At 46.7% G+C, this 14,339-nt stretch overlaps 2 protein-coding genes across 3 annotated transcripts; one reads left to right on the forward strand and one right to left on the reverse strand.

Moving 5' to 3' along the window:
- Positions 1 to 98: 98 nt before the first annotated feature.
- LOC311343778 (U4/U6.U5 small nuclear ribonucleoprotein 27 kDa protein-like) lies at positions 99 to 6,736 on the reverse strand. Its single transcript, XM_084468742.1, has 6 exons — positions 6,591 to 6,736; positions 5,747 to 5,873; positions 1,916 to 2,007; positions 1,199 to 1,278; positions 717 to 781; positions 99 to 416 (listed from the first exon to the last, which is right to left on the reverse strand). Exons 1-6 carry the CDS (start codon positions 6,625 to 6,627, stop codon positions 362 to 364), a joined length of 456 nt encoding a protein of 151 aa, XP_084324868.1. The 5' UTR covers positions 6,628 to 6,736; the 3' UTR covers positions 99 to 361.
- A 1,763-nt stretch (positions 6,737 to 8,499) lies between these two features.
- On the forward strand, positions 8,500 to 13,851 carry slc14a2 (solute carrier family 14 member 2). 2 transcript variants are annotated; one of them, XM_084468568.1, is made up of 10 exons: positions 8,500 to 8,538; positions 9,084 to 9,146; positions 9,477 to 9,669; positions 10,001 to 10,190; positions 10,614 to 10,742; positions 10,899 to 11,091; positions 12,135 to 12,282; positions 12,424 to 12,558; positions 12,863 to 12,912; positions 13,258 to 13,851. In XM_084468568.1, the coding sequence occupies exons 1-10, from the start codon at positions 8,515 to 8,517 to the stop codon at positions 13,690 to 13,692; spliced, it is 1,560 nt and encodes a 519-aa protein (XP_084324694.1). In that variant the 5' UTR covers positions 8,500 to 8,514; the 3' UTR covers positions 13,693 to 13,851. The 2 variants fall into 2 exon arrangements, with proteins under 2 accessions (XP_084324694.1, XP_084324695.1); XM_084468569.1 differs by having other exon boundaries at positions 8,502 to 8,538; positions 9,480 to 9,669.
- Positions 13,852 to 14,339: the final 488 nt, after the last annotated feature.

Raw genomic sequence — 14,339 nt, forward strand, 5'->3', positions numbered from 1 at the left:
CAGATTTGCTCTTGCAAATGAGATTTTTGCTAACGGATTACAGCTTTGATAAAACCATACACGTGTATATTAAGTAAATGCACAACGCATCATTATTGTTTAATGTTTTATTGGAACAAAATGTTTCATATGAAAAGTACATGGATGCAGGCATCTCTTCCCAGCTCGCCCTCCTCTGCCTCAATCTCTCCAAAAATGCAATGTCATACTTTCATAACCTGGTAAAAATATTTACAGAATATTTCCCCTCACAATATAGTAATAATAAGTTTGGAGGAAAAAAAAAAAAAAAAAACTACTTCTCACACAGAATCAAAATGAAAAACGACCAATGATGTGCGGGCATCTACACAAACTGCGTTCAAGCGATGAAGTCCAGCGGTCTGTTGAAGCCACCTTTCCTGTTCATATACTGCCTGTGGATAGAAAAAAACATTACATCATGTTACCCTTGCAACACTAGAACATTACATCATCGCCCACCAATCAGAGCGGCCACTCCACTGCATAGAAACACCTGCGTAGGTGATTGGCCACAACAACAGGGGCAGATGATGGACGGGGCCCAACAAGTTCATACACTGAGAGAATACTGAGAGAATCCATCACAAACTTTAACTGAAAGGTGGAACGAGATCTCAGCCTTATATTAAATGAAATAAATATTGAGCTAAACTTTTGTTGTTGGGTATCAGAGATGCTGAGGATGCTTATACCTGTATTTTCTCTTCTGGGACACATTCGTAGCATGTGCATTCACCGAGCCTTTGGTTTTCTTTCCCTGTATGGATACAATACGACTGATTAAAGATTGACTAATGACACAAACGTAGACATGAGAGCCATGACGCATTTATACGTTTATACTTTTTCAATCTGTTCTGCCAAAATGCGGTGGAAAACTGCACGCCCCCAAGTGAAGGAGAGCCTTCTAGAACAGATGATTTTCTCATAGAACAAACGTAAACGTAAACATAATAATAATAATAATAATAATAATAATAATAATATAAATATTAGGAAGAGTGACAAACTTATCTTGCATTTCAGACTCTATAGAAAAGCCAATATGTTCGATATTCAGCTTCAGCTGCAAATGATGACTAATGCAATTTCATCGGCTGCATTTCTCATTTGTGAGACCAACTGTGGCAAACTGCGCCACCGTGTGGTCAAATAACCACAGTGTATACCAGACCTTGGTAGTGTCAAAGGAGCCAAATCCCATCGTCTTCATCATTTCGATTTCTTCTTCAGTTTTATCTTTCATGTCTTCAGCTGGGGGAGAAAAACAAGGGGTGCCGTCATTCAATCCTTCCAGTTTTAATGGTTTTAAACTGGAGATATACCATGATGAACAACAGACTTATGCGACTACTAGTATGCAGGGATCATCCAAAGATACCTCCACAGGGAACACTGACGCATGTCATTAATGAGTGGGGCGGGGTTAGGTCATCTTGCTCAAGGATGTCCACAGAGAGGAATCAAACCCAGGATCCTTCGACTAGGAGTCACAGAGTTCACCTAGACTCTGCAAGGCCTCACCCCTTACCGCCGCCCTCTTATGCAATTATTGTATGTTGTACATCCTGGCACTTAGTGTACACACTTATTGTATGTTGTACGTCCTGGCACTTAAAAATAGTACTCACCATCGTGTAGCATCTTATCCTAGCTATCTTTGTTGCATACAGGAAGGGATTAACCCAGCGATTGTTAGTGCTTGGCACTTGGTTCTATGAACATCCTTACTGTACCGACAGCGATGTATTGTTTCTCTTTCTTCTGAAAAATGTACTTATTGTAAGTCGCTTTGGATAAAAGGGTCTGCTAAATGCCCTAAATGTAAATGAGTCTGAATTCTTAACAAACAAAATCAATACGCATTGTGGCATCAATATCAAAAGGCTACCTGAGATCTCAATGGGCTTCACCGCCTTCTCCTTGGCCTCCTTCAGCCTGGAGGGGGAGTCTGACTCGGAGCGGTGGCGTCGTGGCGGAGACCTGGACGGGGAACACACAGACGGCTGGGTGAGTGGGGGCCAGCCCTGCTGCACCATACTCTCTATACTAGTATAAGCAGCGCTGTAGTCAACCAGAGACAATCTTTGTCCACCGAAACTCAACCTACTGAAGGGGTCTGCATGTTATCTCTAAGTTAATTTTACCTGGTATCTAAACATCACGCGAGAATAGTGTGGAGAAAGTCAGCAGGTTTCTGTCCCACTCTTGGTCTGAGCCCAACTGGGTACACCAGAGCTCAAATGTAAACACAGTTGCGCACCACACCAGGGCCTAGTTTCTCGATAACGATGGATCCACGCTAGTACGATCATTCTCACGGAGGATCTTTCGAACCGTCGTAAAAAAATTTAGCGTTTCCCGAAACTCGTGTGCACTGCTCTTACGACGTTCGTAGGCTTGTAACTGTCTACTGACACGGTGCTGAAATGGGCACTGTAGGAGAGGGAGACGCAGGAATGTTGTTTGATGAAACTATATTTTGTGGCTGCAAAAAAATCTCCCCATCAAGGCCAATGGCAGAGTAGCCTACGAAAAAAGACTAAAATGAATGCTACAAATATTAAAACACAATTGATTAGGCCTAGGCCCACATATGCTATATCAGTCCTAATCCTGCATACATTTTTTCACTGCATTTTCTCCCCTGAAATAATTCCATATTAGAAAAATAAAAAATGTGTGTGTGACAACTATGACAACTATAGCATTTATCTAAATGTGCTGATTTCTGAAACATGCTTTGTGCTGCAAAGAGGGCAGATTTTCTCTGATTCCGCATAAGGTTTCATTGATTGGCGCGCACTCTCTAGTCTAGAATCTTTGGTGTAAACATTAAAAATGCAACATTCCATTCATTCATTATCATTCAAACGCAGAGGCATTGACACGGCTATTGCTGTTGCTGGTCTAGATTCTGCCCGTATTGTTGGGCAGGGGTATGATGGTGCGGGCAATGTAAGCGGGAAAGGCACGCATTGCAGCACAGTTTCCTGCAGCAGTCTACATTCACTGCAGAAACAACGCTCTCAACTTGCCGTTTGTGCACTCCACTAAGGTCAGGGATGTTCGTAACTGTCTAGACACGGTCCAATAAATAGTGAACTTCATCACAACCTCGCCGAAGTGCCTACAGTGCTTTATGGCAAACAATCGCAACAAAAAACGCCTGCAGAAATTCTCTGACACCCGCTGGTCTCAGCATGATTCATGTACAGTATGTCTTCTGTTATTGATCAATATGAGGACATTTTAACTAAGATGGTTGAATTAAAATCAGAGGGAGACAGCAAGTGCAGCTCACAAGCAACCTCCCACACGAGTAATGGAATCATATGATTTTATTATATGCCGTGTGATAGGGTTGCCTTGTGACGTAGCATTTGATACGGTACATTTCGTATGTATGTATTTTTGGAATTTTAAATTGCTGCAATAAATTATATTTTTGTTGACTTCTAACATGTCTCTGTCTTGGCTGTTTAAATCTAACAGTAGTCTATGAGTAATATATCGGCGGTAACCACTGTTTATGGGGTATTGCGAAATTGCGCCAGCTGGACATTCAGTGGTATTGGAATGTCCAGCTGGTGACTCCACTGAGGCTATAGTAACGATGCTCTTAGCGCTCTACGAGTGCCCCTGGAGCCCTCGTTAGCTACAAGTGTTTTCACGACGTTCGTTACGTAACTATACTTTCGGGAAACGGTGTGAAAACTGTATGATGCTCATACGATGAACTTAACAAACCACTTAGCCTAACGATACTTTCGGGAAACTGGGCCCAGACCAGTGAGAACCAGAACCAGGAGGGGTCAACCCTAAACATAGGTCTGGAACTGGCGTTGGGGTCAGGTCAGATTGATTAGGATTTTGGCCAATGTAAAGGAATGGTTCAATAAGATAAATATATGGGTCTGACTAATGCCTGGAACACAATCAGTCAACCATCATAGTCTACATGTGATTCAGATTTATGGAATATAAACGGCACCTATTTACTCCAGTAAATAGAGATCTTATTTTCCTAAACGTAGTTCCATCTGAGCCCTGCCAGCCAGACAAGTGAACAGACAAGAGATTTACAAAATGGAAAAAACATGCACACGAAAAACTTAAATATTGAGGTCATCTTGATGTAACCAACCGATTTTGTTTAAATCTTTTTGTTCCCCTATGGACATGATGACATGAAAAAAATGCTAATATTGTAACTATTTTCAATAAGCTAGTATTGACTTACCATGTCCGTCTTTGAATAAGAGTCTGTATTTTGACAGGAACAATAAAGTGCTCTGAATGTGATTTAACAGGGAGTTTGGAAATGTGTATGCCTCCCCCAGACTAACATCCGATTGGTTACCCAGAAAATCCAAATGCCATGAATGACCTCATGACCTCAAACTCATTCTCATTGGAAAAGGTTCAGCGTGAAGGGGTGGGTATAGACCTCAGAAGATCAAGTGGGAACCGGAGCCTCGGAGGCGGGACTTATTCTTCAGAGGTCTATTGGATTACAAGTTCTTTGGCACACTCATCTAAATGGATACTTCTCGATGGCGGAACACATGCATCTCACCGGGAACTAGTGATGTGCGATTCATGAACGATTTGCTCAAACCGAACCAATCTATTGCTAGATCCGATATGTACGATTCGTATATTCTACCGTTCATTTTTTTATTTCGATCTTGAATGTGCATTACTTCCATGATCCCGTATTCACGATCTGCATCTTCGAGTGGATCCGATCGTTCATTTCGTTCTTGGTTTTGTGAATGTTCATCACTTTATAGGGACACTTTTTCTATGAGGTGTTAAAATGTGTGTACTAAAGTAGATCCTCAAGACACATTGTTTCTTCATGTTCAAAAATAAACCTAATTATGGTGATTATGAAAATGAGAATGTTGGCTATACCGTGTACTGTGTCTCCTTGTCTTCTGAAAAACGAATTTGAATGTAGCGCACTATGTAGTCACTGTGTATATCACCCATTCTACTACTGTTTATGACATGAACGACGATCCGACTCTGAAAGATTTGCTCGTTTTAACGAACGCGACCCAAAGATCAGATTCTGAAAAAAAAAGATGGAAACTTCACGCCCCTACCTGGAACTAGTGATGGCTTGTTCGTGAATGAATCAGTTCAAACAAACGACTCTTTAACATGAACGAACTGACCCGATTCCCCGTTTCGTTTTTGACCTGATTTTACGTCTCGTTCGTATCGTTCGTTCTCCGAGACTCGACTCCCAGCTCCACCCACTAGTCGCTGAGTCGCGCTGACTCGCGAGTCGCCGTTCGTTCACTGACTGTGTTTAGCGGTGAAGACTCGAGGACTGAGAAGTCACGAGAGCCAGACGGGCAACAACATCCCGATTCCGAACATGAAGCGCTCCTCAGCTAAAAGGAACTTAGTTAATGTTGTGTTGACTGATGACCGTTTGCACCATTGCACGATCGTGATTAGTTTGAGAATGAGAACAAGCGAGGAGCTGAGTCTGACCGACTCAGCTGAGAACTGTGCATTCGTGATTCGTTTGAATGAGAACGAGGGAGGAGCTGAGTCTGACCGACTCGGTGACTGAGAACCACGATTCACCACTACCAGAAACGTGACTGAACAAACGAACGAACAAACGATTCGAACGACTCTTCTTGGCGAACTGACCGACGCGAACTGACTCATTCAAAGGAATCATGAAATCCACCGCTACCTGGAACGCCGCCTGTGGGTGGAGCGCGAGCGGCTCCTCCTCCTGTCTCTGTCGCGAGAGCGGGAGCGCTCCCTCTCGCGGCGCTTCCTCTCGCGGTCTCTCGAAGTGGAGCGAGAACGGCGTCTCTCTACGGAAAGGCAGAAGGAGAATATTCAAAACAAAAGCGAAAATATAGAATCCTATGCACAATAATGTAAACCAAAATAGGTACTGTAGACTACGAACAATGACAACAATAACTACATGTTTTTATACATTTCATGTATAATTAAACAACATTGTCGAACACAAACACTTTCTCAGCATAGTAAAGACTTGCAATACAGACATGCAAAAATACAATATATGCATGTTTACTGGCCCTTCTGCTCATCTAAACACCTCTGGGCTGTCCGAAATCTCGACATGGACCAACTAAAAGGGCCAGAATAAACTAAGCAACATATTGTTAGTAATGAACACACATCTATCACAACACATCTATCAAAACCAGACAAATAATAAATGTATTTCGATTTAAGGGAATACCTTGAACCATAAAATACACGATACAGAAAAGGGTAAATTACACCACAGTATTGATATTGTCAGTGATTACACAACTAAATAACCATCATGTAACATTATAAAATACACGACAATGTTTAGTTTAATAAGCTGGCATCGCCATATAAGCTTTTAAAGTTTTAAATCCATATATGTAACCTAGTGGAGCGGTGTAGATCCAGTGTTGCCAGATTGGGTGGGAAATCTGGCCCAATCTGGCAACACTGTCTAGATCCGTGGCCGACAACACTGTCTAGATCCGTGGGGCTACTCAGGGCCTCGGAGGACCTCTCCGTACCTCGGCGGGCTGGACTGCGGCTCCTGCTCCTCCCCATGGGGTCTGGACGGTGCAGATCGGGCCGAGAAACTGGGGAAAGAACGGTTATTTCAGCAGTTGTAAGCGAGTACGAGGACAAGACGCAGCGACCGATGCAATTCCCCTGCTCTCCGGAAGATAACAGCAGCGTTTCCGGTGATTAAACGGACCAGTGCGCCCCCTAGCGAGAGGGCGTTGCCAGTGCGTGAGGTTCACTGGTTCGTCGATAGGGGACGCCCTTTGAGCGAATGACCGCGGTATACAGAAGTACAATTATAGCCGAGCCATAATATGTTGTGTTATTTATAACACACCATAATGCAGTCAGAATTCAACAGCTAATAAAAATAACCAATAATCAACCCTTTAAAAAAAAAAAACGTTACAAAGTTTGCTACTTAATGAACATTTATGTTCTCATCTTTGAGTGATTCAACTATAAGGTCTTCCAATAACTATTTCATATTATAGAAATTGTAGACTAGACTAGACTATAATTGAAGGATTGAAGGATTGGATGTGTGGCATGTGCGCATGTGTAAACAGGCATAAACAACGTGTGTCACACGGTGAAACCGTGAGAGTTGGCAGCTCTGCCCTTGGAGACAGTAGAACCCACAGCAACACATCAGCTCAATGGATCTTCACCCTTCTTCACCCATCTTCACCCTTCTTCACCGCGGGCTGAACACCCTTCTGGTCAGACTGCTGTTGGTGAATAAAGAACCACAAAAGTAAAAATGTCTCCCTCTTGTTTCTATATTGTAACACTTAAATGCAGTGGCTTTGCTTCTTTCACTAAGTTTTAAAGTACTCTTTATGTACTACTTTTATGCATTCTGGCGCTTTTTGTTAGGCGCTTTGGACCAACGTGTCTGCTAAAAACGTAAACAAAGTGGTATTACCAAAATGAGTGCAAAGGATGTCTGCCCACAAAGTCATGTGTGTATGTCAGCAGGGCGGTGGCTGTGTGTATGTCAGCAGGGCGGTGGCTGTGTGGCTCAGCAGACATGCCATAGGTGTGTGTGTAGCAGCGTACCTCAGGCAGAGAGAGGCTGCTCAAACCGGCCATCCACCACACATTCCACACAGAGCCTCTCTGGAACGTAAAGTGTCCCTCCTCCTTCAGCGGTCCTGTCAGACGGTCCCTACCTCGTCACGGCCACCTGACCACGCACGCCTCTGGCATGGAGGGTATAAATACCCCAGCAGGTGGTGGTCTCAGTCGACCCACGGCCGTCCTCCGGTCGCTGTGCTCCGTGCTCCTGTCAGCGTCGCCGCCGCCTCTGTACATTGAAATTCTTATTGCCCTGGGTGGTAAGGGTGGTATCTTAAGGTCCTAGGAGAATGTAAACACTTCCTTTTAGATTGACTAGTAATTATATAAGCAAAGTTAATTTAAGATTTATTTATTGTGTATTATAGTTGGGTTAGATTAATATTTCCACGACAGTTGAAGAATTTCTTGTTCACCTGCGCAGGGACAGGCCTTCCCATGCCCACCGTGATCCTCTCTCCCGCCAGCTGTACTTTTCCTCCTTTCACAGGTCCTTAAACTATATGTTTTATATTTATGTCACAGTGACACTGTTTTAGGTAGAATAATCTAAAATGTGTCTTCAACCTTTGGAATAATGGGTGGTATGGTGTTAAAAGAGAGAGGTTAGTTACTTCTAGAAGGCCCTACTGACATTCCTGGCACTAACTATCTCAGTGATCAAGATAGGGGAGGACCTAGAACCTACTAATCTAAAAAAACAAAAAACAATCAGTTGACGGAAGAGAGGTAAAATTGTTGTGAGTGGAGTAAAGTGGAATGGAGGTGGAGTTTCCTCCGCTTGTATTAAAACACGGTTTTCTTGAGGCTGGCGTCTTTTCAGCAGCACCCTGCAGCAACATCAAACACATGCCTGGAGACCTGAGAACAGAGGTAGGAGCGCTTCCACACCGACACGAATCCCGTTGGGCTTTACTAGGCTGCCCCGCATGGGAAAACCTTATGTGCACTCGTTTTGCCTATATTTAGTTAGGTGACACAATGTAGGCTACTGGTGGATTTATGTTTGATCTTGGTTAAATCTTGCTCTGTTTTTGGGGAGGAAAAGTCGAAGCAATGAAGTAACTGTGCAGTTTTCATCTATGTATGCACATATTTGTTTATGTAATCTTAATTAATGTCATACTCCAAAGTTACTAAACAAAATATAAGAATAAAAATTTAAAAAGCAATGGGAAACATGAAACTAACAAAACAAAACCAAAAAGACTTTATTGATCCTGATCCATCCACGTTGTGAGGGACAAAATGAGTTGTCGAATAATTATTTTGAAAATCTTTTTCATTTTTTTTACTTATTGTACACAATTTGCTGAACAGTCAAAAAAACCATCACCTGCTTATAATATTCAGAGCACATCCTCACCACGTCGTACTGCTGGACTTCCGTCGATTGTTATTTGATCCTTGTTCCCCAGGACTCTCCAAGAAAGACCAGCTGCTGCCTCCCTGTCACCGGACCGCTCAGCTCTGAACTGACCGTAAGTCCTCACTGCGATTTATTAAGGGGATTTATAGCCTACTCTGTGCCCCCTGTTCGAAAACAAGCGACCTGCAGAGCTCCGCCAAAACACGTCCCTAAGCGTGTCTTAAATCCCTAAGTGGTTTTGCCACACTTCTGCCAGAAAGCTATTCTCCTAGTTTGGGAGTTATGTATCGAAGCAAATCACTTGAAATGTGACACGTTTGCATTTCCAGATGACCTTGTTTTCAAAAGCAGAAAAATGAAAATGTTATGAATTCAATGATGTTTTCACATTTCCACATACAAAAAAATGGCAGTGGCAGTGACGGCTCCTGTGTGCTCCCAGCAGGAACTGCAGCCCCTCATGGCCAATCCCGTTGACGCGCCCGCGGAGAAGACCGCAGGGGGCGAGGCCAAGGGGAGAGAGGCCAAGGGGCGTCCGTGTTGGATCGGCGCCCTGAGGAAGATGAGCCCGCGCGCCATCAAGGCGGTCACCTGCCTCACGGGGGACATGAGCGCCTTCGCCAAGTGGATGGAAAGTAAGACGACGCCAGCTGTTCTCCTTTTCTGTTTGGTGGGGGGTGGGGGTGGGGGGGGGGGGTCTCACCTGGAACAGGGGGCTGCACATGTGTGTTACTGGCAGCAGAGAGGGGCGGGGGGGGGGGGGGGTGGGCAGAGCAGGCCTCAGAGGCGGCGATGTAAGGGTCACGTATTCCTGGTATGTGTTCATCCAGGGACACAAGTTTCGGATTTTGCTTTGTCACGACACTCACGCCCACATTTCTTCTCCTCCTCGTCTGCTCGTCCTAAACACCTCCCCCTCCCCCTCCCCTCCCTCCCTCCCTCCCTCCCTCCCCTCCCCTCCCACAGAGCAGTTCATCCTGCTGCAGCTGCTGGACTGGATCCTGCGTGGCGCCGCCCAGGTCATGTTCGTCAACAACCCCATCAGCGGCCTCGTCATCTTCGGGGGCCTGATCCTGCAGAGCCGCTGGCTGGCCCTCAACGGCTTCGTGGGCACGCTGTTCGCCACGCTGTCCGCCCTGCTGCTGCGGCAGAGCAGGTAGGTGCTCCGGACAGCGCCATCCTGCTCGGCGGCTTTCTGCGTTCGCAGCGCATTCCTCGTGCGACTTGTTATGTTACAGATGAATCACTCTTTACTAATCGCGTCCACCTCCTCACAGAGCCATAAAACATGACAGGGTTACTGTACAGACGCATGAGTCGTACACAGAAGTGCAAGATCATCAACAATGAGCCGACAAACCTCGTTAACGCTGACCCTTTGTTGAACCTCGTTAGCGCTCTCTCTGCTTAACCTCGTTGACGATGAACTTCATTGCCGATGAACCTTGTTAATGCTCTCTCTCTTTTGACGTTGAGCCTCGTTAATGCTCTCTCTCTCAACCTCGTTAAGGCTCGCTCGCTCTCTCTCTCCGTTGAACCTCGTTAACCTCGTTAACCTCTCTCTCTCTGTCGTCTGCAGGGGGGCGATCGCCGCCGGGCTCTACGGCTACAACGGCATCCTGGTGGGGCTGCTGATGGCCGTGTTCTCGGCGGCAGGAGACTGGTACTGGTGGCTCCTGCTGGCCAACGCCTTCATGTCCTCCATGTGGTGAGGGCCCCTTCTGAGTGTGTGTGTGTGTGTGTGTGTGTGTGTGTGTGTGTGTGTGTGTGTGTGTGTGTGTGTGTGTGTGTGTGTGTGTGTGTGTGTGTGTGGAGCGTTGGCCCGTGAAGGAAGTGGATACAAACGTGGTTGTTCCTCCCTCAGCCCTGTGGTGTCCAGCGCCCTGGCCTCCATCAACAGCCGCTGGGACCTGCCCGTCTTCACGCTGCCCTTCAACATCCTGGTGTGTGTCCACATGGTCGCCACCGGACACTACAACAACTACTTCCCCCAGGTCCTCATCCAGCCCCGCAGCGAGATGCCCAACATCACCTGGGAGGAGCTGGACCTGCCCAAGGTCAGTGGGCACCGGGCTGACTGGTCCTCTGGGGCTCTGTCCATCCTTCTGTGTGTCTCTCTCTCCCTGTCTCTCTCTCTCTGTCTCTCCCTGTCTCTCTCCCTGTGTCTCTCTGTCTCTCTGTCTCTCCCTGTGTGTGTCTCTCTCTCTCCCTGTGTCTCCCTGTCTCTCTCTCTCCCTTGGTCTCTCTGTCTTCCAGAGGTTACAGGCCAGACTCTAAAGCTCCATCAGTGAGATTGGAGAGTTGTAAGGAGTGGGAGCAAGAAGAGCAGAGATGAGCAAGAAGAAGAAAATAGAAAATAAGCCACTCCTTTCAAAGGCTTGCAGTCCAACCAGCAGAGATTATCACAGAGCCTTTCCCTCACAGACGGCTGACAGTTTTACAGCCCTGTCTAAGAAACCACCATGCATCATCTTTGGAGGTCCAAGAGAATGTCAGGACATTCCGATGCTTCTTGAAAGAAGTGTTGATTATGTTTATGATTTAGGGTAGGTCACTGTAGAGAAGAACAGAGACCTTCAACTAGGCCTGGGCAATAAAACAAAAAATGATCGTATCGTGATAGACTTTTGATCAATATCAATATAAAACATGTTCAATATATATCGATAAGAGACTGGACCAGCGAATCTAGCAGCTGAGTTTGTTACACAAACACGGTTCCATACTTTTTTACAATATTTGAGTGTTTCTCATTATTGTATCGACATAGTATGGAGGAGTATTTATCAATGAAGAATGGTGGAAGGTCATATTAAGTGTTAAACAGAAGTGTTTAAAATCCAGCATGGTAATTCCTAGTCTTTTTAGGTCATTGAAATTATCAATAGTTATCGATATCGATCAATATAATCAAGTTATAACATGATGTGTCTTTCAGCCATATCGCCCAGGCCTAACTGACAACCTCTTTCTCCATGTACGGCTTACGGCTGTACGTACACTTCTGAGAGACAGCTTTAGGTTTTCTATGACGTGATGTGTTCGAATGTGACTACCAAAATGGTGACGTGTGTGCGTGTGCGTGTGCGTGTGTGCGTAGCTGTTCATGTCGGTCCCGGTCGGCGTTGGCCAGGTCTACGGGTGTGACAACCCCTGGACCGGGGGGATGTTCATCGTCTCGCTGTTGCTCTCCTCCCCCATCACGTGCGTCCACGCTGTTCTGGGGTCAGCCATCGGCATGGCCACAGGTAAGAGTCTCAGCCCACAACCTGCATCATCACAGCATTCAGTATCACGTGTTTCCCTAAAAGTGACCAAAATTCACAAGCGTTCAGGATACTCGTAGAAAGAGGGTTAGAGGGTGAAGATTGTGTTGTTGCCGTTTGCAGGTCTGGCCCTAGCTGCTCCGTTTGGAGACATCTACTTCGGCCTGTGGGGCTACAACAGCGTGCTGGCCTGCATCGCGGTGGGAGGAATGTTCTACGCGCTCACCTGGCAGGTGCACCTGCTGGCTCTCACCTGTGGTAGGTAGCACCCAGCATTCACAGTTACATTCAGGTCGTTTAGCAGATGCTTTTATCCAAAGCGACTTACAATAAGTGCGTTTGTCAGAAGAAAGAGAAACAACGATATATCGCTGTCGGTACAGTAAGGATGTTCATAGAACCAAGCCAGTAGTGGTTCTGCATTGAATTACGCCCCGGGCGAGACCCACTCAGTGCTTTCACACCTCCCACAACGGGCCACCCCTCCAAACCCTGCCTCCCTAGCGCTGCCGCGCTCCACGCAACCAATGAACTCCTGTGCCTCTGCTCTGTCCCACTCTAGGTTTCTTCTGCGCTTACCTCGGCTCGGCCATCGCCAACATCATGTCCAGGGTGAGTACAGACCGTCTCAGGTCACCGCCGTGTTCGGATTGACATTTACATATTACATTTTACATTCAGGGGATTTAGCTGACGCTTTTATCCAAAGCGACTTACAACCGTTCATTCACACATTCACACACCAACGGCGGCGGCGGCGGTGGTGTCAACCACGCGGGGGCGACAGCCAGCTCATCCGGAGCGGTTAGGGTGAGGCGTCTCGCTCAGGGACACCTCGACACTCCGGGGAGCCGGGGATCGGGAACCGGCAACCTTGCGGCCAACCGGCTCTTACCCCATCTTAATGTTCCTCAAGATGTCTCCCCCCGGTGGTCTGACGGTCTCTCCCGTCCGTAGTTTGGCCTTCCCGCCTGCACCTGGCCCTTCTGCCTGTCGGCGCTCACCTTCCTGCTCCTCACCACCGAGTGCGTCAGGATATTCAAGCTGCCTCTGGCCAAGGTGGCGTTCCCGGAGAAGAACCTCTGCTACTACTGGACGCTCCGGGGGGAGGAGGAGGCGGAGAAGGAGGCGCTGAGGAAGGTGGAGGAGGAGGAGCTGAAGGAGGCGGAGGAGGGGCTGAGGAAGGCGGAGGAGGGGCTGAGGAAGGTGGAGGAGAAGGAGAAGGAGGAGCTCAAGGAGGTGGAGGGGCGAGCGGACGAGAAGGAGGTGCTGAGGATCCACTTGGAGAACAGGGAGGCGGAGGAGAGGATGGACGCTGAAGAGATGTCGGTGAACACGGACCCCGTTTCCGTGTACATGGTGGGTCCCGTGGTGGTGTACACTCCACCGTGAGGGTGGAGGAGGAGGTGGAGGGTGGAGGAGGAGGTGGAGGGTGGAGGACACATCAAACAACGATTATGGCTCTACATGTACGACACTTACGGCTCTGCTGACTATTATGTATATTACTGCACCTTTTGTGATTTTGTTATTAAAGTCTTTTTGTAATATAATTCCCTTGACTCTCGCGATCTCGTGACTCGTTTATTCAAATCATTTGCAGCCTCACGAGGCAGCCTCCGCCGCACCATCTCTGCTACTTTCATTCTCCTCCTTTTAGTTTAAAGTAAACGTTCAGTGATGGTGCGAAAACGCAATCATTTAGAAGTTCTCACATTAGTTATTGAAAACAAAGAGACTGACTCAGGACTCCATGAAGGACGCTGCCTTCAGGCTGAACACGACCTGGCCCAGAGGCAAACAGGTCGTGGCTCAGTGCCAGGCCTCGCTGTGATCACCAGACCGTCACGTCACCGTCACGTGTTCAGACGCGTTGACCTGCGAATGTTTCGCTTCATTTAGCTCGCACAATTTCTATCATTGCCAGATCTTGGGAGTGGTCTGATTGCTGAGATTAAAGTGTTTATATCAATGATAAACAATGGTGCGGGGAGGAGACAAGGCTGCTGAGCCTCATAACCCCACTGACATAAAACAGA

Source organism: Micromesistius poutassou, assembly GCF_964030765.1.
Source record: "Micromesistius poutassou genome assembly, chromosome: 5".
Taxonomy (NCBI): domain Eukaryota; kingdom Metazoa; phylum Chordata; class Actinopteri; order Gadiformes; family Gadidae; genus Micromesistius; species Micromesistius poutassou.